Source organism: Hyperolius riggenbachi, chromosome 1 (genome assembly GCF_040937935.1).
Source record: "Hyperolius riggenbachi isolate aHypRig1 chromosome 1, aHypRig1.pri, whole genome shotgun sequence".
Classification (NCBI taxonomy): Eukaryota; Metazoa; Chordata; class Amphibia; order Anura; family Hyperoliidae; genus Hyperolius; species Hyperolius riggenbachi.
The window spans coordinates 511,959,723-511,985,378 of NC_090646.1; the positions used below are offsets into that span (position 1 = coordinate 511,959,723).

At 44.3% G+C, this 25,656-nt stretch overlaps 1 protein-coding gene across 2 annotated transcripts in view; it reads right to left on the bottom strand.

Moving 5' to 3' along the window:
* The window catches only part of AACS (acetoacetyl-CoA synthetase), a 161,661-nt gene that overhangs the window by 98,716 nt on the left and 37,289 nt on the right, over positions 1-25,656 (bottom strand). For both annotated transcript variants that reach the window (XM_068243805.1, XM_068243814.1), the window contains 2 exons: positions 16,008-16,121; positions 4,210-4,307 (listed from right to left, as the gene is read on the bottom strand). In XM_068243805.1, coding sequence (XP_068099906.1) covers positions 4,210-4,307; positions 16,008-16,121 — 212 coding nt within the window. The remainder of the gene's footprint in view (positions 1-4,209; positions 4,308-16,007; positions 16,122-25,656) is intronic.

Consider the following 25,656-nt stretch of genomic DNA (forward strand, 5'->3'; position numbering starts at 1 on the left):
TCTCTGGCTACCTATACTGGGGGGGGGGGGAGGCACTCTCTGGCAATCTATACATAGGGGGCACTCTCTCAATTACCTATACTGGAGGCCTCTCTGGCTATGTATACTGTGGGTGGGCAATGTCTGGCTACCTATACTGGTCATGCACTCTCTGGCTACCTATACTGCAGGGGGCGCTCTCTGGTTACCTATAGTGCAGGGGGGCTCTCTGGCACAGAGAGAGAAGGGGCACTCTCTGCCTACCTGTGCGTGGGAAATGTCTAAATACCTATACTAGGGGGAACTTTCTGGCTACCTGTACTAGGGTGGTAACTCTCTGGCTACCTATACTGCGGATGGCACTCTCTGCCTACCTATACTAGGGGCCTCTCTGGCTACTTTTATTATTTTTGCACGTCAAAGTAGTACAAACTAATGACAAAAATCAGACTGCCAAAGAGGTTAGGCAGTAGCTTTTTAGATTTGTGTTACCAGAATAAAGCCTTGAAAATTTAATATGTTGATTACATGACGTTTTGCACCACTTCATGGATAAAATCAGTTCAATGGATACATACAATACAACAGCTAACCCCCCCCCCCCCCCCCCCCTCCCCCCATGCTAAACCTGCATAGCTCAGGTTCAAGCAAGTTACCAGATATTTGAGGAAAAGTTTGTCTTTTAGAAATGGAAGGTCATCACACTTTCTGCATAGAATGAATACAACATGGGTGTCTGCAGTCCTACTTCACGTATACAAAGGTCTTCTGTACCCCACTGGCTTCAGGATAAAATGAACTTTCAAGTTACTCCATTTAATGTTACTTTTCCTGATCAATGTATTTTCTACTCAATCTGGTTAATTTCAGTTCAAACAAATTACATGTCACTCCAATCTACTGACTTTGGCTTCACGTCCCTACTGTAATCATACCGTCACATCTCAGTGTACCGGGCAAACACAATATTGGCAGCACACAGGAGGAGATCTGTGGGAAAGAACTGTACCAGGAAAACAGCCAATATGAGTGGCAACGTGGCATGGCAAGATACAGCTCAAGAAATCAGAAGTACTGTATATTCAGCACCCAGTCCGTGCAGTCTAGAGCACAGCAGGAATTTTAAAGTGGCCCCGAATGTCAAAGCACAGGTCCACTTATTAAAGGACAACTGAAGTGAGAGCGAGATGGAGGCTGCCATCTTTAGCAACAATAGGCCATCAAACTTTTTGGGAAATTTGCTCATCAAAAGGATAAATACCAATCATTCTCAAACATTTTGGGGAAGACTATGCACTACTTTTAATCTTAATCTTGTGAAAATCGTAAAATTTTAAATACATGTAAAAACATACAAATAAGCACGTTTCATCCAAAGCAAATTAGCTAGAAATTAATTTTCTTCTATGTTGCTGTCATTTATAGTAGGTAGTAGAGATCTGACAGAACTGACAGGTTTTGGGCTAGCCCATGTCCTCATGGGGGATTCAAACTGTTTCCTTTATTTTTAAAAGCACTAGGTGAATGGCAGTTGCTCTGTCCAATTTCCATAAAAGTTATCAGTGAGCAGGGAGGCTGGCCAACATCTTTGTATAAACCCTTAGTAGGGATTCATACTAAGGCCATGCTGAGAATCCCCCATGAAAAGATGGATTAGTCCAAAACCTGTCGGTTCTGCCAGATTTTTACTACCTACTGTAAGTGACAGCAACATAGGAAAAAAGTAATTTATGGCTCATTCCTCCCTGGAAGAAAAGTACTTCTTATTTCGACTCCTCTCTCTTTTATTCCTCATGTTCACTCCATAACCAGCTCCTGCCATCTCCAACTCAAAAACATATCTTGAATCCGTCCTTTTCTCACTCAAGACACAACTAAAATGTTAATACATGCTCTTATAATTTCTCGTCTGGACTACTGCAACATACTACTCTGTGGACTACCTTCTAACAGACTGGCCCCGCTCCAGTCGGTACTGAACTCAGCTGCTCGTCTCATTCATCTTTCTTCTCGATCTTCCTCTGCCAACCCTCTTTGTCAAGCTCTTCACTGGCTGCCAATTAACCAGAGGATTCAGTTCAAACTCCTAACCCTAACCTACAAAGCGCTCCACAATCTCTCTCCCCGGTATATATCCTTACTAATTTCCAGAAACAAACCCAATTGCAATCTCAGATCGGCACATGATCTTCTGTTGTCCTCCTCTAGAATCAAATCCACACATTCCCCTTTACAAGACTTTGCATGCGCTTCACCCCTCCTCTGGAATGCCCTTCCACAACACATCCGTCACTCGCCAACCTTTGTTGCCTTTAAACGCTCTCTAAAAACACACTTGTTCCGACAAGCATATGCTCTACCTTAGGCCACTTCCCTTTGTCCCAAGACCAAATTGCACTCCTACTAGGTATCCTAATACACACAGCCTCTATATATTTGCTGCATACCACCCCTCCTCCTGCCTCCCCCCCCCCCATTCCCTTTAGATTGTAAGCTCGCAAGGGCAGGGTTCTCTCCCCCTTTTGTGTCTTGGTAACCATTATACATTTTATTCATCATGTTAATTTTATCACTGTCATTACCAATTCTGTAATTTGTTTTTGTATCATTCTTTGTATTTTGTCACTAATTATGTATCTTGTATTTTGGTGTACACCATTGTCTGTATTATTATGTACCCATGTTTGTTTCTTACTTTGTACAGCGCCACGGAATATGTTGGCGCTTTATAAATCAATAATAATAATAATAATAATAATAAGTGTTTACGCGTTTTAAATGTTACATTTTTTTTGCGATAGTGGTCCTTTATTCGTTGAGCTACTGGACGTTATTACTTCCGGTTTTTAGATTATAGATGCGGACTGTTCTTCAATTTGTTTGTTTATTTCAGCCATGATCAGGAGTACGCAAGGTAATTCTCACTGGTATTTATCTATTTCAGTGGAGCAGCACATGAAGTGGTTTATACAGAGTTTAATGTTGGTCTTTGTGTTTAAAGAGGAGCGGTCAGCCACACTATATCAGAAAAAACACACATATATAAGTAGATAAATACTTGCTCTACTTACATAACATATGTATTGCACTGTCCACATTTTAATTTTAGTGATTTTTTCTATAGTGAAAAAAGAAAATCCTTCGTAGGATTCTCCATTTTAACGGTGTCTATCTTGACGCCAATCCTGATGTAATTTCTTCCCTTACTCTCCTCTGCCTGATTGTGTATGCATTACCCTGACTCCTCCCAGTCTTCAGGCACTTTCACCCAGCTCTGCAATAGAAAGTGCATTGTATCAGCTTGAGAAATATTGGCCAACCAGAAAGGAACAGAGGTGTGGGAGGGGAAAACAGGAGGAAAAGGGGCTTCAGCCAATCAGGCTGTGTCAGTTAAGTCTGAGAGGAACGTAAAGAAGCAAAAACAAGACAACCCAGCATGCCCTGTAACTTCCTTTGTGCGGCAATGTACCAAATAAGAGTCAGGTGAACTGGGGAATTATTTATTAACAAGAAAAGTAATAGCGATTTTTTACGTTTTGGATTGCCTGGTTAGCATCCTTATTACTTGTTTACCAGATAAAAATAAAGAATTGATTTTGGATTTTATGCCTGACAGTTAGGGCCCTTTTCCACTAGCAATCGCTAGCGTTCACGCTGAACGCTAGCGATTGCTGAATCGCAATTACCGGCGATTCCCCGACGTTCGCGATTTTGCTATGCTATGCACTGCATAGCAAAATCGCGGCAAATATCGCTCCGCCGCGCGTTCGCGTTCCCGGCAAAAACGAATCGCGGTAGTGGAAATGACCTACCGCGATTCCTATGTTAAAAAGCAAACCGTAGCGATTGTAAAATCGCTAGCGGTTTGCGTTTTTGCGATTCAGCCAGCGCTGGTGGAAAAGGGCCCTTACACTTACAAAGAACACGGAATAATAAATCATAAGTGTAATTTGATCTCTCAGATGTGTCAGCAGAGACATTTGGCTGTCCTCAGCAGACACAGCTAATATGTAAACACAAGATGTTAACCCTTTGTCTGCTTTCATGAAAGCAGAAAGTAGACACACTGCAGATTTATTGCAGGAATTTAGTAAGCTGTAACAAAGAAATGTTTTTCTTTAAAGGTTATTATGATGTTGCTTATCGTTTACAGCAGAGAGGAAGTTCTGAGTTCAAGTCCGTTTTCAGACAATTTACTGGGCTATATATATCTAAATGTTGATTACTTACATTAACCCCAAAGTCTGGTGAAGTAGCACTCCATATTGCTCCAATACTTGCAGCTGCCAGCATTGCTTCCACGGTCTGGATACAGTTTGGAAGATAGCCTAAACCGATAAAAAGGAGACTGAACAGATACACCTTGGCATGGTACGTACAAGCTGCAACTGATACCCTGTGAATTGCAACACATTTTCAATGCAATTCAAGAATGTCTGCCCCAAGCTAATAATTCAGGTGTAGCAAGTCACAGATACGTCATTAGAGAATTAATACCTAACACTCCAGTGGGGTTAAATCGTATAATGTCTGTGCAATTACCTCACCTAGTTACAGTATATGCAGAACAATGAAGTTCCTAATCCCTGCTAGATTCACTCCCATGAAGAATTCAGCAGATACAGTGGGTTGCAAAAGTATTCGCCCCCCCTTGAAGTTTTCCACATTTTGTCATATTACTGCCACAAACATGAATCAAATTTTATTGGAATTCCACATGAAAGACCAATACAAAGTGGTGTACACGTGCCAAGTGGAATGAAAATCATACAAAATTTCAAACATTTTTTCACAAATAAATAACTGCAAAGTGGTGTGTGCATAATTATTCGGCCCCCTTTGATCTGAGTGCAGTCAGTTGCCTATAGACATTGCCTGATGAGTGCTAATGACTAAATAGAGTGCACCTGTGTGTAATCTAATGTCAGTACAAATACAGCTGCTCTGTGAGGGCCTCAGAGGTTGTCTAAGAATATTGGGAGCAACAACACCGTGAAGTCCAAAGAACACACAAGACAGGTCAGGGATAAAGTTATTGAGAAATTTAAAGCAGGCTTAGGCTACAAAAAGATTTCCAAAGCCTTGAACATCCCACGGAGCACTGTTCAAGCGATCATTCAGAAATGGAAGGAGTATGGCACAACTGTACACCTACCAAGACAAGGCTGTCCACCTAAACTCACAGGCCGAACAAGGAGAGTGCTGATCAGAAATACAGTCAAGAGGCCCATGGTGACTCTGGACGAGCTGCAGAGATCTACAGCTCAGGTGGGAGACTCTGTCCATAGGACAACTATTAGTCATGCACTGTACAAAGTTGGCCTTTATGGAAGAGTGGCAAGAAAAAAGGCATTCTTAACAGAAAGCATAAGAAGTCCCGTTTGCAGTTTGCCACAAGCCATGTGGGGGACACAGCAAACATGTGGAAGAAAGTGCTCTGGTCAGAGGAGACCAAAATGGAACTTTTTGGCCAAAATGCAAAAACGCTATGTGTGGCAGAAAACTAGCACTGCACATCACTCTGAACACACCATCCCCACTGTCAAATATGGTGGTGGCAGTATCATGCTTGGGAGGTGCATCTCTTCAGCAGGGACAGGGAAGCTGGTCAGAGTTGATGGGAAGATGGATGGAGCCAAATACAGGCATACTTGGAAGAAAACTTCTTGGAGTCTGCAAAAGACTTGAGACTGGGGCGGAGGTTCACCTTCCAGCAGGACAATGACCCTAAACATAAAGCCAGGGCAACAATGGAATGATTTAAAACAAAACATATCTATGTGTTAGAATGGCCCAAAGTCCAGATCTAAATCCAATCGAGAATCTGTGGCAAGATCTGAAAACTGCTGTTCACAAATGCTGTCCATCTAATCTGACTGAGCTGGAGCTGTTTTGCAAAGAAGAATGGGCAAGGATTTCAGTCTCTAGATGTGCAAAGCTGGTATAGACATACCCTAAAAGACTGGCAGCTGTAATTGCAGCAAAAGGTGGTTCTACAAAGTATTGACTCAGGGGGCTGAATAATTACGCACACCCCACTTTGCAGTTATTGATTTGTAAAAAATGTTTGGAATCATGTATGATTTCCGTTCCACTTCTCACATGTACACTTTGTATTGGTCTTTCACAGGGAATTCCAATAAAATTGATGCATGTTTGTGGCAATAATGTGACAAAATGTGGAAAACTTCAAGGGGGCCAAATACTTTTGCAACCCACTGTATGCACACCACCTCTCCATATTTGGATTCTTATTGACTTTTTCTGGGGAAATGTAGCCAGCACAATCAAATTACTGTAAACTAATTGCATTGGTCTTATTAAACAGTAAGTTTTAGAAAAGCAACATAAGTTAAAGTGGATCTCCATCCTAATATGAAAAATCCTGCAGCGCTGCTTTAAGCAAAAGTTATATTTCCCTGTGTCTTGTCCCACAAAGCCGTCCCGAAGACCCCGCATCACTCCACTTCTGGCGCTTGGCCCCGCCTCTCGTCACACCTGAGGCCGGAAGTGGAGAGATGCGGAGTCTTCGGGATGGCTTTGTGGGACATCACAAATAATAGTAAATATAACTTTTGCTTACAGCAAGGCTGCAGGATTTTTCATATTAGGATGGAGATTCACTTTAAGCCTGGCACACACATTTCTATTGGCCAATGATTGGCCGATCACTACTTTCATGAAGTATGAGAGCTTCCCTGCACAATCTGTTCACAGTATCCAAAAATCTGTTGGCCCTAATTCTACATACAGGTGGTAAAATTGGGCAATCAAAATTGGAGGTGTGTACCAGGCTTTAGAGTTAGCTGTATTTTTGGATCACCACTTCCTCATAGTCCCACAGGATGGATCAGCATGTCCTTTGTAGGGCCTAGTCCTCAGAGCTCCATTTCTTCCCACAGCACACTGCCGCTGTGGCCTGTTCTCTCATCAGTATTATTCTTTTGCTCTATTGAAGACCCCCATAATATCCAGGTGCTTGCTACTCCTGATCACATGACTGCACGAAGCTAGCCAATCCCCAACAGTGATCCCCTGCCAAAAGATCTCCAATTCTGTTTTGCATTGTATGGTTGACCCAGAAAGTGCAGATAAACTGACCTGTGTTCCCCACATTTCAACACACGTAGATAGGTCTGAACATATCAACTCTAGTTAAGGAACTTAGACCTGGTTAACAACATAAAATGCAATAGTTGGTCCTGTACGACAGGGGTCCCCAACCCCCGGTCCGCGGCCCAATACCGGTCCGCGGGACGTTTAGCGCCGGGCCGCGGCAAATCCCCTGCCTCACAATGATTTTTTTATTGGTGCCTGTGTAAATCTACCGTCCCGCCCACCTCCTTCATTAGCCGCGTGCACGCGGCTATAACTCCGCCTGTACGCATAGCAGAGGCAGATGCAGAGCGCAGCCGCGGAAGTCACGCCCAGCCCATCCCATTGTCTCGAGAGTGGCGTCAGCATGTGTAGCCTGTGCAGCTGCGCTTTTCCCGGGCAGTGTGAGGCAGCGTGAGACAGCGTGGCAGTGAGACGGAGATAGCGTGGCCGTTGCGGACCGTATTCCAGATACATTGTCTTCTGGGTAAGTTGGCTGACAAGTCAGTTTCTATATGCCTTTAGTCTGCATTTTTCCACCTTTCCTTTGAATGTAGCCTCAGTACCTTATCTATTGAATGTATCCTCACTATACTTCTGTGCTGCATAGGGCAGGCCCTAGGCCTGGGATTGTTCTACATGCATTTTAATACTTTGCAGTGATCATAATTATGTGCAGTTTTTGATCCACCTCTTGCTGGCTTGTTTTTTGAAAGGTATCCATGACTGAACAAAATACATTATTATTCATTAGGCCCTAATGAATAATAATGTATTATGCAAGAGGTGGATCAAAAACTACACATAATTATGATTAGGGGTTGGGAGAGAGAGATGTGGTTTCTGTGGATTGCTGGGGAAGGTTAAATCCCATGATTGAACAAAATACATTCCTTCTATATTTGTCTTAACACAAAGTGTATTAGGGACTTATCCCAAATAGAGGTTTCATATTTGGGATAAGTCCCTAATACACGTTGCACAATTATGTGTTGTATTACAATTTATTTGCTTTTGTGTTATAATGTTATAATATTACAGTGCATATTATGCAGATGACACACAACTGTATCTGTCCTTCAAGCCTGGCACCCAAGACCCATCAGCATCCATAAATGCGTGTCTAGTGGATTTACAAAATTGGATGAACACCAGCTGGCTGAGGCTGAACTCTGACAAAACAGAGGTGTTGGTGGTAGGTGGTCCACACATGATGGATAAAGTTCAAAACGCTCACCACCTCAAACTAGCAATTGGGGGAGATACTGTACAGTATAAAGACTCTGTGCGAAACCTTGGGGTGATCCTGGATGGAAATCTAAAACTCAGACAGCAGGTATCAGCTGTCGTCAAGTCTTCCTTCTTCCATCTAAGAAATATAGCGAAAATAAAACACCTTATCCCAGCTGAAGACCTACCTGCCCTGGTTCACGCATTTGTATCCTCCCGCCTAGACTACTGCAATGCCCTGTTAATCGGATCTACAGATAAGGTTCTGCGCCCCTTACAGCTAGTACAGAATGCTGCAGCCAGACTCCTAGCCAATGCCCCCCGCAGCTCACACATCACCCCAGTACTGCAAACTCTTCACTGGTTGCCAGTAAAATGGAGAATCAATTTTAAGATCTGCCTGCTGACATTCAAGGCTCTACACCACATGGGACCCAAATACATAGCGGATCTATTGGAACTTTATGCCCCTCCACGCACCCTCCGCTCTGCCAACAAGATGAAGCTGGTTATTCTCAGGATACACTTAACATTTGGTGCTCGGGCCTTTTCCTATGCAGCCCCTACTCTATGGAACTCACTTCCACAATCAGTACGAGAGGCTCCTTCTCTGGACAGCTTTAAAAAAAGGCTAAAAACTCACCTCTTTTCCCTAGCCTTTGAGACTGCATAATGCAGGGTCACAGCGCTTTGAGTCCCCAGGGAGAAAAGCGCTATATAAATATTATTGTTATTGTTATTGTTGTTATTGTTAATATAATATTCTATTTGGGGATAGAGATACCTTCTGAGTTCAAGAATATCTTTAAGCTAAATTAGGATGCACTCTTGAAGTCCAAGGTGCAGATGGGTGGTTAGCAGTTAGCAGTAGACTGGTAGATTGGCCCTGTAATGGTTCTGATAAAGATTGGGTACAATTTTGGAAAGGCAGTTTTATTGAGTGGATGTAGCTTGGTTACCGTGGAATCGGGGTGATAGAACAAGCTTGGCCCCTTTTCATATCCTCTCACCCTCTGATATGGGCTACTATTGTGGGCTTTGAAGGCGCTACCGGGAAACGAAATGACCAGGTCTATTGACTTCCTTAAAGGAGAACTGTAGAGAGAAGTGTATGGAGGATGCCATATTTATTTCCATAAGCTATACCAGTTACCTGGCTATCCTGCTGATCCTCTGCCTCTAATACTTTCAGCCATAGACCCTGAACAAGCATGCAGCAGATCAGGTGTTTCTGACATTATTGGCAGATCTGACAAGATTAGCTGCATGCATGTTTCTGGTGTGATTCAGCCACTACTTCAGCCAAATAGATCAGCAGGACAGCCAGGCAACTGGTATTGCTTAAAAGGAAATAAATATGGCAGCCTTCATATACCTCTCACTACAGTTCTTCTTTAAGCTTTCAGAAAAGATTTGTGCCTGGGCATAGTTCAAACTTTCTCCCAAGACTTACAAACCTCAAACAACTGTTACTTCATATTTATGGCCTGATGGGAATGCTATTTCACTGGCTGAGCTGACTGCTGATTTGTTGGTTGCACTTCCTTTCTGGCAGTACTTACAAATGAGTTTTCTCCTGGCTATAGCATCACTTGAGATGGCCAAACTAGGGCTTACTTGCTTTCAGCACTTAGTACAGTACAGCTGACTTAGTCTCAACAAAATTTAATCTCCAGATTCTATCAACAGAAGGTGTTGTTAAACTTAGGAAACAAAATGACCAGGTCTATTGACTTCCTTTTCTATAGTAAAAAAGAGAAAATCCATGTTAGGATTTTCCAGTTTGACTGTGTCTATCTTGAAGCCACTCCTGACATCATTTCCTCCCTTACTCTGTCTGTGTATCATTGCCCTCCCTCCTCCCAGTCTTCAGACACTCCCAGCCAGCTCTGCAGAAGAAAGTGCACTCAGCATGAGTGTCTCAGCATGAGAAATATTGGCCAGTCAGAGAGGAACAGAGGTGTGGGAGGGGAAACCGGGAGGTAAAGTGGCTTCAGTCAATCAGGCTTTAGTATTTTAGCTGTACTCATCACACTATGACGGTGTTAGTTGCAATGTCTGATTTGGAGATATGGATCTGCTGTAATTTTTATATGTGCTCTTTTCCCTTGTTTATGTTGCTGAGAAGCTGTTTTTCATAAGGGCTTATTTGGTGTGTATGTTTAAAGAAAGAATTGTTTGAAAAAATATATATATTATATATACACTTTGTCGTGTTATGTGCTTGATTTCTCCCCATCCCGGTCTGCCGGGCCTCGGAAAGAATGTCTTATGTCAAAGTGGGCCTCGGGTCCAAAAAGGTTGGGGACCCCTGCTGTACGATATACCGTAAGGTGAATGTAGTGCATTGATATACACTGCAGTGCAAAAATGGATACTATTCTAATGTAATCCACTGTACAACAGCAAAGTGTTTTCAAGTGAAAGTTAAATAAAGCTGTCTGTTGCCTATTCAGTGACCTTGTAGGTTTCATGTGCATAGTATGGATGGCATAGCACATGGAGCAAACAAGTCCTTGCTGTGCTCTCAGCTAGTTAGGCAACTTACTCAACAACACATGTGATTTTTTAAACCAGACAACCAATCAGATTTTATCTTAAAGTATGATACTGGCAGGAAATTCATACTATTCCGCCCTGCAAGTAAACAAGCAATGTCTCCATAGAGATCCAGCAGATTAAAAATTGCCAATAGATCAGAGATTTATAACTCCAGCCCTCAAGGTCCATATCTATGCCAGTGTTTAAAATGGATCTTTATGGCCAAAGCAATTGTAAGCACAGTATCTTTTATTAGATACTGTGCTGCTTACCATCAATTTTGCAACAAATGGAAAGAAAACCCATTATTTATTATTAAATCCAAATAGTGTGTTTGGTCAACCTGACACTTTTTTTTAACCCTTTGGAGCTAGAAAATGGACACAAAGAAACAAAAATATGAGTGAAGGGTTCAGAGAATTCTGAAAGCTCCCAGGCTGCTTTGCCTACAGCGGTCACCTGGTCTGCATTTGCCAATGGCCAGGCTGCATGAATTACAGGTCTGGCTGGACAGGTCTGCTAATCTTTTGTCAGGAGATTACCTTCTGGCTTCCTTTAGTTTATACTGGAGATTCAGTGTCAAGAGATTGTAAATAGAGGAGACTCAGAAGTCATGGAGCAGAAGAAAAAAAAAAAAAAAACTGGCACAGTGGCAGTGTGCCGTGGGAGGGGGTGGAACAGGATACTATAGATGCCTTGTAGGAGAGGCATAACCATCATGTTGGTATGTAGGGAGAAAACAAAAGAATACTGCACACAACAAATTATGTTGTTTTTTTTTTTACAAAAAAAAAAAAAAATCTGTCTGTTTACTGAGGCCAGTATGAGTAATCTGTAAATTACACTTACCTGTAGCTGCAATCAGAGTCGTAGTTCAGGACGGTTAAGGCGCCCATACACTCGTCAGATTAGCAGCAGATAGATAAGAAATCCATCTAATGATCTGATGTGCTTTTTGAACATTTTTTACTAGGATAGAATTCCAATAGATTTCAGTTTGAAATCTATTGAAATTCGATCTGATGGCATTTTTTTGCCATCAGATTTCCATTAGGGCCAATGCAAAATGAGAAGCAATCTCATCAGATTGACCTAGATTTTCCATCCTGCCAGTTCGATGGAAATCCATCGAAATCGGCCGATTGGCCAACCGATTTGCAACCAATCAATCGATTTTGATTGATCGGTCGGCCAGAAAATCGGCTGAGTGTAATGGCCCCTTTACTCTTTATATGGCGGAGCACTGATGTAGAAGACTACCTGAGTCTAAATACCATCCAATCCCGTTAGTGCTCGTGGCTCCAGAAATTGATCACATTCCTAACGACGCAATCCTCTTCTTGCCAAACATACCTTAAATCAAATGCATATCCATAGTGCAAACGTAGCTTGAAATGCACCCCAAGCACACGTTTTTGCACTGCATGCAGGTTTCAGATCATAAGCAGGAATTTGCCACCAGAGATCGGGTCACAACCCCCCTTCTTAACCCTGCTCACCAGATCACTTCTTTACATCTAGCTTTCCTAATTGCTGGCACTCCCTTTATAAGACAACTGGAGCGAGAGCGATGCGGAGATTGCCATATTTATTTCCTTTAAAGCAATACACATGTATTATTTGAGGCTGTTTTATTTGAGGAGCGTGGATGGCTTAAAGTAGAGTTCCCCAATCCTGTCCTCAAGGCCCACCAACAGAACCGTTTTTCAGGAAACCACAAACATACATAGGTAAGGTAATTAGTGTCTCAGCAGAGCTGATCAACTACCTCTGTGGATTTCCACAAAACATGCACTGTTGGTGGGCCTTGAGGACAGGGTTGGGGAACACTAACTTAAGCCTGGTGCACACCAGAGGAGTTTTTCTGAGCGTTTTGAGTTTTTAAATCTGCTGCTAATGTTATCATATGTGTCTGTGCACACTGGAGCAATGAGGTTTTGTAGAAAACCCCATAGCATTACATTGGGAAGAGCTTTTGAAACCTCTAGAAGCTCTTCCCAATGTAATGCTATGGGGTTTTTTACAAAACCTCATTGCTCCAGTGTGCAGAGACACATAGGATAACATTAGCAGCAGATTTAACCCTCCTGGTGGTATGAAAAATTCCGCCAGGAGGCAGCGCAGCAGGTTTTTTTTTTTTTTTTTTTAAATCATGTAGGGCTCGCTATATAATAGCCGCTGCTCAGCGGCATCCGCCCGCTTCGATCGCCTTCGGCGATCTCCGATCAGGAAATCCCGTTCAAAGAACGGGATTTCCTGGAGGGCTTCCCCCGTCACCATGGCGACGGGGCGGGATGACGTCACCGATGGCATTGGGAGTCCCGATCCACCCCTCGGCGCTGCCTGGCACTGATTGGCCAGGCAGCGCACGTGGTCTGGGGGGGCTGCGCGCCGCGACGGATAGCGGTGGTCGGGCGCGGGGCGGCGGCGATCGGTGTGCTGGCGCAGCTAGCAAAGTGCAAACTGCGTCCAGCAAAAAAAAATTAAGAAAATCGGCCGAGCAGGGCCGGAGAAAACCTCCTGCGCGGCTTACGTTCGGGGTTACCGCCAGGAAGGTTAAAAACTCAAAACGCTCAGAAAAACTCCCCTGGTGTGCACCAGGCCTCAAAGGGAGTGATACTAATTAGGAAAGCTTGGTGTAAACAAGTGATCTGAGGAGTAGGGATAAGAAGGGGGTTGACCCCAATCCCCGGTGGTGGATCCTGTCGGTCCTGCTTACCAGGGCTGTAGAGTCGGTACAAAAATCATCTGACTCCAACTCTGACTCCTCAGTTTAAGAAACCACCGACTCCAGGTACCCAAAATGGCTCCGACACCTTGACTTGGACTCCACAGCCCTGCTGCTTACATTCTGAAGCCTGCATGCAGTGTAAACACGTGTGCTTGGGTTGCATTTAAAGCTACGTCTGTATTTTAATATGCTGTTTGTCTCTGCTTTGATTTATGCAAGAAAATTGTATACAAGCGCTCGCAGTACAAAAGATATAATACACAGGCTGAAAAACACCAGTTCAATGATGGAGCGCTCCCTGGCTATTTGTGCGTAGCTAGGAAAAAGTAAACAATACAAAGGGTCAGCGCTCAAAACACAGTCTGTGTAATAAAGTTCTTCATAGTACTCCACACAAAGGCAGCAGATGTCAACAGGGCACTTGATGCCCACCCCCCAACATAGAGAGACTCACCGGAAGATGCGGCCAAGATGGGCCCGACTGCGCTTTAGGGGTATTGGCCACCCCTCAGCCTCCAAGGCAATCTCCAGTATCAGTAATAAGAAATTAGATGCGCTGCAGTGCCATGCTGGAGATGCTGCTGAGTGCACTGCTGACTTACTGTCAGTAAGTCAGCAGTGCACTCAGCAGCATCTCCAGCATGGCACTGCAGCGCATCTAATTTCTTATTACTGATACGCAACAGAAGGGGGAACGTAAAGTGTACCTGAAGTGACGTGACATCATGGGATAAACACAGGTTACAGCAAAGATTATCCCCTGAGAACACGGAGAGCTGAGTCTGGTGAAGTGTGGAGATTGCCTTGGAGGCTGAGGGGTGGCCAATACCCCTAAAGCGCAGTCGGGCCCATCTTGGCCGCATCTTCCGGTGAGTCTCTCTATGTTGGGGGGTGGGCATCAAGTGCCCTGTTGACATCTGCTGCCTTTGTGTGGAGTATTATGAAGAACTTTATTACACAGACTGTGTTTTGAGCGCTGACCCTTTGTATTGTTTACGTTCTGCTTTGATTTAGGTGTGTTTGGCAAAAGGATTGCGGCAGTACGAACGTGATCAATTTCTGGAGCAACGAGCGCTACTGCATTGAAATCCAATCGCAATAGCAGCGCCAACAGAGTCCAACCTTGTCAGATCCAGACCTTAAATATAAACATACAGATAGAGGTGATCCTCATAGCAAGTAACGCCTTATCACAACACCCGTGTGCTTAAAAAAGGGTTTGGAGGTGAATAGGCTGCCATCAATAGAAAAGGGATATGACACACATTTCCCCCCCCCCCCCACAGTTTTCCCCTGCTCACCTGATCAATGTCTTTGCATACAGCATATCATACCCCATAAGTTGGCGTCTAAAAAATATAGGGGATACAACTCCTCATAGTGGAAGTTTAATAGAGCGCCCAATGGCCCCAGTTAAAATCCACGTACATAAAAGAAACTTGTAAAACAGCGCATCATAGTTACTGTCATCTGCAGCTCCGGTCGCCTCCTGCGCATGCCCGGCTCATCTCCTTGCTCAGCAGCGTCTGCGCACTGCCTTTATATGTGAATACAGTTTACAATATAAAGAGGTAAAAAAGATCTTTAGAAGACATTGGGGAGGTACTTATGTGTGACCAGATGTTATCCAGGGCAATACCTGATAAGCCCTCGTTTATATATAGAAGGGCACCTAACCTGAGGGACAAGCTAGTCCCGAGTTGTGGAGCCACCACGAATACAGCGAGATAATCTACGGCAGAAACCAGGGTTCTACTCATGTGGTAAATGCCAAGGATGCAGATTAAACCCTGATAACAAACGTGTGAAATACCATTTTGAGTCATCTGCAACAAAGCAGCAGTTTAAGATAAAATCATTACTTGCTCTACAAAGTATTTGGTATATCTAATTATCTAATATGGTGTGGCTGTGGATATCAGTACGTGGAGTATCCCCTCTGTCTGTTTATATTTAAGGTCTGGATCTGACAAGGTTTGACTCTCTTGGCGCTGCTATTGCGATTGGATTTACTGTGATTGGATTTACTGTGGGAAACATACTCTTTTACTCATACTCATTTTATAACGTGCTGTCTGGAGTGACTGGTCGAAATAGGACACTAAGCGCAGTTTCACTTGATAAGTACTGCATTGGAATGGCTGACTAATTTGTAGTAGGTAAACAGTGCATGCATTATCCAATCTTAGACCTATACTTTTTTTATTTATTTATTTTTTAAAGCCAATACGATTTAGCTGATGATGTCAGGATTGCATCTTGCTGACGTCTAGATAATATGACCTAGTACATTAGAGTTATGTGAAGGCTGAACAGGGATCCCCAATTCATTTGTGGCTGTCTGAAGAGATCTGTGGATGCCTAATTCTTTCACTGAAGTGACAGGTGCAAATGGAAAAAAAAAAAAAATAGATATATAAATTGACCTTACCAACAACACGGTCTCCAGTTTCAATACCCATCTTCCTCATGGCGGCTGCAAACAAGGCTACATCTCTTCTCAATTCTTCAAATGTCACCTTTTCCACACTTTCTTTGCCTTCCCCTAGTAAAAATGACAGATGTTCACTTTTTTCAGTATAGGAATATCAAGTAAGGCTAATGAATAGTTGATAAAATCTAACTAGTTTCAAGTAAATAACCGGACAACATGCCATATTCCATTTTATTATGTCCAACAGAAAATCATGGAGAAGGGTTTGGTTTTTGGGAGACATCAGACACACACACAGACACACACACACACAGTCTGTCAGGAACCTACCTGAGGGATCCCGCGCGGCTCCAGGTTCCTTCGGGACTGAGGGCTGGTGCACACTGCAAGAGCTTTTTAAACGCTAGAGAAAAACTCTTCGCTAACACAATGCAATGCTATGGAGGATTTTTACAAAATCACATCGCTCAGTGAGCACACACACATAGGATAACATTAGCAAGAGCTTTTAAAATCACAAAGCACTCAGAAAAGCTCTTCTGGTGTGCATCAGCCCTCAGTCGGATCCTCGTGTCTCTTTGTGTGCGGCGCGCACAGCCAGTAGCATCCCCAGCATCCCTGTGGCTGGGAGCATGCATACGCATTTCCGCGTTGCGCAAGAACGGACGCATGCAGGAGGACCTCAGTTCTTGTTCTATGCACTTAGGAGAAGAGTTTAACAGGAGTTTAACAGCAGGTTGGGGTAAAGTTCTGGCTGGAGGCTGCAGCCAGAGCTCAGGCACTCCAGCCAATCTGTAGCCACATCTCTCCCCTAGCAGTACTTAGAGGAAAAATCCAAGGAATTAAATAAATAAATAAATAAAAAATCCACTTACCTGGGGGTTCCTCCAGCCCGTGGCAGCCGTCCTGTGCCCTCGCCGCAGCTTCGGAGGCTCCAGGTCTTCTCCGCTGCAAAACCTGACCTCGCCAGGTTCCGGGTCAGCGTCTTCTGCGCTCCAACGCGTGGGTCACGTGGTCTGGCCGACATCATCAGGACGGTACTGCGCAGGCGCAGTACTACTGCGTCTGCATAGTACCCCCTTGAGGACATCGGCCGACCAAGTGACCCGCGCCACGGAGCGCAGAAGATGCTGATCCGGAACCCGACCTGGTGAGGTCGGGTTCTGCAGCGGAGAAGACCAGGAGCCTCCGGAGCTGCGGCAAGGGCACAGGACGGCTGCCACGGGCTGGAGGAAGCCCCAGGTAAGTGGATTTTTTTCCCTTGGACTCTTACTTTAAGCCTTACTCCTGCAGTGTTCCCTTGCCCGTAATAGCGTTAGCTTCTTGGTGTTGCGCTGGGTGCGGTTTCTTGTTGGATTCTTTGTGAACAACCCTTGCCTCATATTTGGACTTCGTTATGGATTGCTGCCTGGACCGACTCGGATTTGTTCTCGACTTTGCCTCTGTCTTACCCACTGTACTGCGACTCTCGGATTCTAGTATTGACCTCGGATCGTTTTTGGATTGTCTTGCCTAGCGACTTGGTACCTTGCATTTTGAAGCTTTGTTGCCAACCCAGACTGTTGTTGACCTTGCTTTCTTTCCAGTGTGGTTCTGGTGGTTTATTTGCCTACCATCCATTCAGCTCCAATACCTTGCACATTTAAGGCCTTGGTGTAATGGTAGTCAAGAAGGGGTTTGTTTCCTCACCTCCCGTTCAAGCGGGGACCCACCACATAGGGTGAAGACTGCGGTGATAGATTGTGGCATTGGAGCTGATCTGTAGGTAGATATTCTGCCAGGCCTCCCAGTGTCCACGTCAAACCAGGAACTTAGCACTTTTAGTGGTTAGACACAGTGATTAGTCGGAGCCAACAGACTTGCATTAGAAGAAAAGCTTCTGAAACTTCAGTTGCTTCCTTGAGGCCTTGTTAACATTGCATTCTGATCGCGTTAGCATTCCAGTTGGGCATTTGACTTTTTCTTTTTTTTTTAGATTCTTTTCTAAGCGCTTTTCCAGAGAGGTTTTTTAATTCACTCCCTGACGCAAGTCAGGAAGTGAACTCTTTGACCTGGAAAAGAATAAATACAATGTATTTATTCTTAAAAATGCTAACGCAATCGCTGCACAAATCTATTTTGTGAGCGTTTGCGTTTTTTCCTATACCTTCCATTGAGGCGGAATCGCCCTGAAAATGGTCCATGCTGCGCTTTTCAGATCGGAAAGCGAACAGAACGCCCCAATCTGAACTAGAACATAGGAAAGCATGGTGTAACTGCTTTCAGGGCGATTTTGAAAAAAATCGCCAGTGCTTAAAAAAATAAAAAAAAGTGCCTCTAGTGTAGTGTGAATGAGCCCTGAGTCACTCAATAACTGAAGTTGGTCAGCATTTGAGAGGTGGAATACAGTCACTGGAAATACTTTCTCCCAATGTCGGTCTACATCTAGTTACCAGTCACTGCATCAAGTGACCTGCCTTTATGGAAATTATGTAATATGTTACATCTCTGCAACATAACGTGCAGCCTTCTAGTAATTGTGAGCTACATGTGAAACCCAAGAAGACAAGACAAGCCAAAAAATAGTTGCCCACTGACCGAAAGTAAAAGCTGGACACCATTTACAATGAGGAGCTACCAGCTTTACTGGCAACACAACCTGTGAACTTTTTCACCTTTTCCTGTCCATTATGCTGCATAGTTTTCCTGTCAAATCCATGGTAGCATACTATGGGTTAACCCCGCCCCTTAACCAATCAGGACTGGTATCTATAAATTTTTCCACCCCATCATGGCTCCCTGCTTTTTTTCCTCTGTCCGAATCGTCAGGACTGGTTCGTACATTGAAAAGTACAAGTTTTTTCTTTTGGCCTTACCTGACTGTAGTCATGCAGTCTCCGCGCAGGGTGCCTCCCCTCAGCGAAGCTCCCTCTGTGAACCTCTAAAGGAGTGTGTGAGTGGAGATCCCCCTGTCTACTGTTCTCTCCGGGGATGTGTGGTAATCTGGCACTGGCAAAACTGGCTGCAAGGCAGCTGTGCATAGGGTAGAACGGGCACCGCCTCTCTCTGTCTCTCTTGTCTCTACTTCCGCAATGACACGCGGAAGCGCCTGAATCCTTGCGTCCCACGAGCCGGGACTATTATTACGGAAGTACAGGGCAGCTCGGGCTTCCGGAAGTGGGCGGAACTATGACGTCAGGCCGCACACACACCCTATAATACACATGGCGGCGAGTAAACAGAGTCGGCTAGCAAGGAGGAGAGCGGGGCGCGTCTTCGTGACAAGTTGAGAGCAGCTGATGGCATTAATGTCAGATTTGCGATGGCAGCGTTGTTGAGCTGGATGCTTTTGATGTTTTAGCTGCGCAACGCTTACAGGATTGTTTTTCTGCTGTTGATTACAGCATCCTTCCTCTGCTCCATCCGTGTCAGGCCAAGTTTGTTGGTGAGATGATTGATTAAGCACGGTTTTTTTTTGTTTTTTTTTTTGGTTTACAATGCTGATTGTCCCTAATGTTGTCATTACATTATAGTTTGCTGTATCTGTTGCAGCACCTCTAACATCTAGGGAATTATTTATTGCATTACCTCTTCTGAGCTGCTGATTTTGTTCAGGTACATTTGCCATGTTCTTTAAGCTAGTGCTGTGGATATATGTATATAAGATACGTATAATTTGTTATTTCTTTCCTTGTCTTCTGTTGTTCCATTATTCATGGTGCTCCATTGTTTTTCTTTTGTAGCATTTTACAAAGGAAATAATGGAAAGTTCTACCCGCGATAGAGATCAGCATACTGATGATAGGTAAGGCCGTAGTCAGGTAGGTATTCAAATAGGGATAATAGAGGCAGAGGGTCATTCTGTGGAATTAATACACAATTGTGTATTTTATCTTCCCAGCCCTCAAGACCACTTCCTCATCCTCAGGGCGCAAGTCTACCTCCAAAACTAACAGAACGACTAAGGAGCCCCCAGTTCCCACAGAGAGGCCGGATAGGAGATATTGCTGGGCATGTGGTCATAGGACTCTACCTGGGAAACTTGTATGTGCAGATTGTTTTTACACGTTCCCAGTGGAAGAGGAAGCTCCGCAACATGACTTACCTACTTTAATTAAGGAAATAGTGCAGCAATCTTTGAATGAACAGTCTGCAACCACAATGAATGATAACAGACTTACGGGCGGCAGTTTCAGTACTACAGACACGCTGCCCTCACTAGAAGAAGGAGAAGTAGAAGAGGACTTTACCATAGGTTTTGATTTTGCACTTGTTGACCCGTTCATAAGATCAGTCAGAGAAGCAATTCAGTGGGAGGATCCTCAGGAGCCACCAGTGAAAAAGATGAAATATTACCCCCATTTAAAGAAAAAGGTGATGTCTTTCTGTCATGGAAGAAGTCTCGGAACTTGTAAAGGATGAATGGTCCAGATTAGAGAAGAAACCAGCTATGGGCAACCGCTTATCTAAATTATATCCTATTCAGGGAGAGTTGGCAGAACAACTAGAGGGAGCTCCTCTGGTTGATGCATCAGTCATGAGACTGGCCCAGCACGTTACGCTGCCGTTAGAGGATTCAGTAGCATTCAGGGACTCGCTGGATAGAAAAATGGACCAAGACTTGAAAAAAGAATACATTAGTACTGGAGGTGCCTGCAGGCCAGCGATAGCATTAACCTCAATAGCGAAAGCTATAAAAGTATGGGCAGATAATCTCAAGGGGGCAATCCAGGCCGACGCAGATAAACAAACTTTGATCGCAGGGTTGGAAGAATTTCGGATGGCTTCAGATTTTATAGGAGAAGCGTCGTTTGACATCCTAAGGTGCGCTACGAGAGGTATGTTATATGATGTAACGGCAAAGAGGGCGATGTGGTTAAAACCTTGGTCGACGGATCCAAATTCCAAAGCGGCGTGGTGTAAGATCCCGTTCGACTGTAAGAACCTTTTTGGGAGTAAGATGGATACGGCAATCGCGAGAGTTACGGGCGGTAGGTCTGGGTTGCTCCCTCAAGACAGACGCCCTAATAGAAGGCAAGTAGACAAGAGACCTTTTCAATCAAAAAACAGGAACTACAGGACTCAGAAGACGAATCAGGGATTTCGTAAGCAATGGCAAGGAGCACAGTCCAATCTATCAAGATATAACAAACAGCGTAACACGGCCAACACCCAGAACGCCAAATCCTTCTGAAATAGGGCCCGCCCGTCTGGAGATAGTTGGTGGACGACTGCGCAACTATGTTCAGACGTGGGCGGACAACATTCAGGACCCATGGGTCATAAAAACAATAAAGTGGGGCCATTCATGGCACTTCAAAGAACATCCCCCAGCGGATCACTTTGTGCCAACCCGAGTACCAGGCAGTTCAGGAACGAAATTAATTCTTCACCGGTACATAAACGAATTAATTCAGAAGAAAGCTATCGGAGAAGTTCCACAGCAGGAAAGATACAAAGGTTTTTATTCACCCCTATTTTTTTGTCACCAAAAAGTCGGGAGATCTACGACCTGTACTAGATCTGAGACTTTTGAATATACAGATCCAACAACAGAAATTCAAAATGGAATCTCTACAGACCATTGTGCCATCCATACAGGTGGGAGATTGGCTGCTATCAGCAGATCTGGAAGATGCGTATCTGCATATCCCTATACGCATGCATTTCCAGAAATATTTAAGGTTTGCTGTGGAGGAAAAGCATTTCCAGTTCCACGTATTACCTTTCGGCATCTGCACGGTGCCGAGGACATTCACCAAGATATTAGTGACTGTGATAGCGATGCTAAGAGAAGTAAAACTCAGAGTGCATCATTACTTAGACGATGTGTTATTAATAGCAGAATCGCAAAACAAACTGACGAAGCACAGAAATATCCTCATAAGTACCTTACAACAGTTCGGCTGGCTCATAAACTTAAAGAAAAGTCAGTTGGAACCGACCCAGGAATTGATCTTCTTGGGAGCATTGATCAATACAAAACACAACACCATATCCCTGCCGGAAGTAAAGAAGGCACAACTCAAACAGCGAATATTGGAAGTTATGACCCGTCAAAGATTAACGGCCAGACAATTCATGAGCATCCTGGGCACCCTTTCGTCGACAATCCCGATGGTGAGGTGGGCCGCATGGAACATTAGGTCATGTCAAAACAGCTTCTTGGATGAGTGGGACGGAAAGAATCTACAACAGACAATCTGGTTGCAACAAGAAGCGAAGTCGGAATTAGCATGGTGGCTACTGGATCACAACCTCAGCAGATGTCAGTCTACAAGTCAACAAACACTACTACATAACTACCGATGCGAGTCTTTGGGGTTGGGGAGCCCACACGGACACCAAATATGTTCAAAGTATGTGGATAGAGCCTGCCAGTGGAGTCCCAGCAAATGTATTAGAAATCCGGGCAGCACACAATGCACTTCTCAGTTTCAGGGAAACGATACAGGACAAGGCAGTGATCCTCAGAATGGACAATTCGACAGCTGTCGCATATATAAACAACCAGGGAGGTACGAGGAGTCGATCTCTACTGAAGGAGGTTTCTCCGATTATGATGTTAGCGCAGCAGACGGTGACCTCACTACAGGCGATACATATACCGGAAATAAGGAACACATTAGCAGACACCTTGAGCAGGAAATGGTTCGACAACAACGAATGGGAGTTAAATCAGGAAGTGTTCGTCCAGATCTGCCAGAGATGGGGCCATCCAGAGGTGGACCTCATGGCAACCCCACACAATGCCAAATGCACAAAATTCCTATCCAGGTACAAATTCCCACAGGCTGCGGGCTGGGACGCACTAACGACAAAATGGAACTTTCGGTTGGCCTATGTATTTCCTCCAGTCCCCCTCATCTATCGACTACTCAGTCGGATAGGGAGAGAGAGGAAGACAATAATTGCGGTGCTACCATACTGGCCGAGTAGACCTTGGTTTCCCATTTTGAGGAAGCTAGCAGTAGAACCTCCCTGGACTCTACCTTGCCCCAGGAATCTGCTGACGCAGGGGGACATTCTTCATCCGGATCCCAAGATCTTAGCTTTGACGCCCTGGAAACTGAGAGGTCTAAATTGACAGCACTAGGATGCTCAGCAGCGGTTAAAGACACATTATTAAAAGCAAGAAAGGAATCTACTAATAGAACCTATCATCGTGTATGGGACAAATTTTTACAGTTTGTAAAGGACAGGTCCCTGGACCCCAAAGCTCCAGATATCCCTACTATACTTGAATTCTTACAGAAAGGAGTGGAAATGGGGTTGGGAGTACGAACTATTAAGGTCCAGATATCAGCCTTAGCTGCATTACTAGAGGCTCCATTAGCCACCAATCCTTTGATCGTACAGTTCACAGGGGCGGTAAACAAATTAAGACCCGTAGGTCGCAAGCTATACCCGCAATGGGACCTGCCCACAGTTTTGAATGGATTAGCAAAGATTCCATTTGAACCGTTGGCACAGTGTAATTTAGCTAATTTAACGCTAAAGACTGTTTTTTTAGTAGCCATAGCGTCAGCAAGACGGGTGTCCGAAATCCAAGCTTTAAGTTGTTTACCATCTTACCTCCATTTCTTTCCGGACAGGGTAACTTTAAAACCTATGACACAGTTTATACCTAAGGTGGCCACAGCCTTTCACTTCGCACAGGAATGGCACTTACCTACCTTTCTTGACGAGAATTCGCAAACACCATCAGCATGGACATTCCGGAGATATTAAAACAATATATAGACATGACGAAGACAATACGAAAATCAGACAGACTTTTCGTGATTCCGGAGGGATATCGCAAAGGTCAGGCAGCGTCCATTAGGACCATAGCCACCTGGCTAGTGAAAACTATACGTACAACGTATAGTATCATGGACAGGATGGCACCGACGACAGTAACAGCCCATTCAACAAGGTCGATCTCGGCATCATGGGCTGCGCAGGCAGGGGTGTCAGCAGACGTCATATGCAGGGCGGCTAACTGGTCATCCGCTAATACATTTGTGAATCATTACAAGGTAGACCCGGCTGCCTCTTCGTCAGTTCAGTTTGGGAGAAGTTTAATTACTACAGCAGTAATGTCAAATAGAATGTGAAAATAAACATAATTTGCATGTTTGGTTCTATGTAAATATGATATTCTGTATGTAAATATACAAATTAAATGTGTGCAAGCATCAAAATGTGTGCCCTCCCAGTTATTATTATATGGATAGTTAAATCCCATAGTATGCTGCGATGGATTTGACAGGAAAACGGAAAATTGTATACTTACCTACCGGTAATTTTCCTTTCCTGTCGAATAACCATGGCAGCATACGGGATACCCACCCTAGGGAGATGCAGTCTTTTAATGGACATAGTTACAAAAGCAGGGAGCCATGATGGGGTGGAAAGATTTATAGATACCAGTCCTGATTGGTTAAGGGGCGGGGTTAACCCATAGTATGCTGCCATGGTTATTCGACAGGAAAGGAAAATTACCGGTAGGTAAGTATACAATTTTCCGTTATAATGCAGTACAGGGAAACATCAAGTTTAATCCCCAAGAATAGCTCAATAACACTGCTGTCGTCTGCATGAATACAGTTACTAGCCCTGATCACAGATGAACCTACCCACTGTTTCCAACTGCTGTGAAAGCACAGACAATTAACAAAAAAAAAAAACAAAAAAAAAAAAAAACACACACACACAGTATACATGTATTCATATTCCTCAAGTACACATAGCCTTCCCCTGATGTCTGTACAGCAGTGATGACATCACATCAGCACCAGACCAGCATCACTACAAGTCTGCAAAATACATCTGTTTAGAATGGAAGCAGGAAGCCCAGTATCTAATGCTGGGGATACACGGTACGTTTTCTAATTTTTGTATTATTATCTTCAAATATTTATAAATAATTGCATGGTGCTGGTCCCAATTTTTATGAGTAAATTCTGTACCGTGTATCGACCAGTTGATCCGGCCAGCTGAATATTCAGCTGGCCCGATCAAGCCGCTCGACCCCCGCCGGCGGACAATGGCAGGGAATCGAGCGCTGATGAGGAAGCGCCGGCGGGGACGAGCGGCAATCGATCCATGCGCACGAGCGGGGACGCGGCTGGGGTCGATCCGGCGGCTAATCGAGCCGCCGGTCGACCCGTGCATTCCCACCTTAACACCCTGAACAGTCCGTCCAGGCTTTCCCCACCAACATACTACTCTGAGTGCGTCTTAAGGTGGGAATACACGGGTCGACCGACGGCTCGATTAGCCGCCGGATCGACCCCAGCCGCGTCCCCGCTCCTTTTCAACGCTCGATTCCCTGCCATTGTCCGCCAGCGGGGATCAAGCGGCTTGATCGAGCCAGCTGATTATTATCAGCTGGCCGGATCAGCTGGTCGATACACGGTACAGAAACGTACCGTGTATCCCAAGCATTCGTACCCACGGCCACATGGATCGGAGATCTCCACCGACGAACAAACACTCCCCAATCCTACGAAAGGCAATAAGGATTAAAACGATCCTTTGCAATTTAATCCAGCATGGCGGTCATTAAAAAAAAAAAAACAAAAAAAACAACAATTGGCGTACGTGGTGTGCGTTGTAAAACCATCATTAAACAAATTTTCCTTAGACAATTTTATGCAATATCGCGGAAAAGAATTGACAT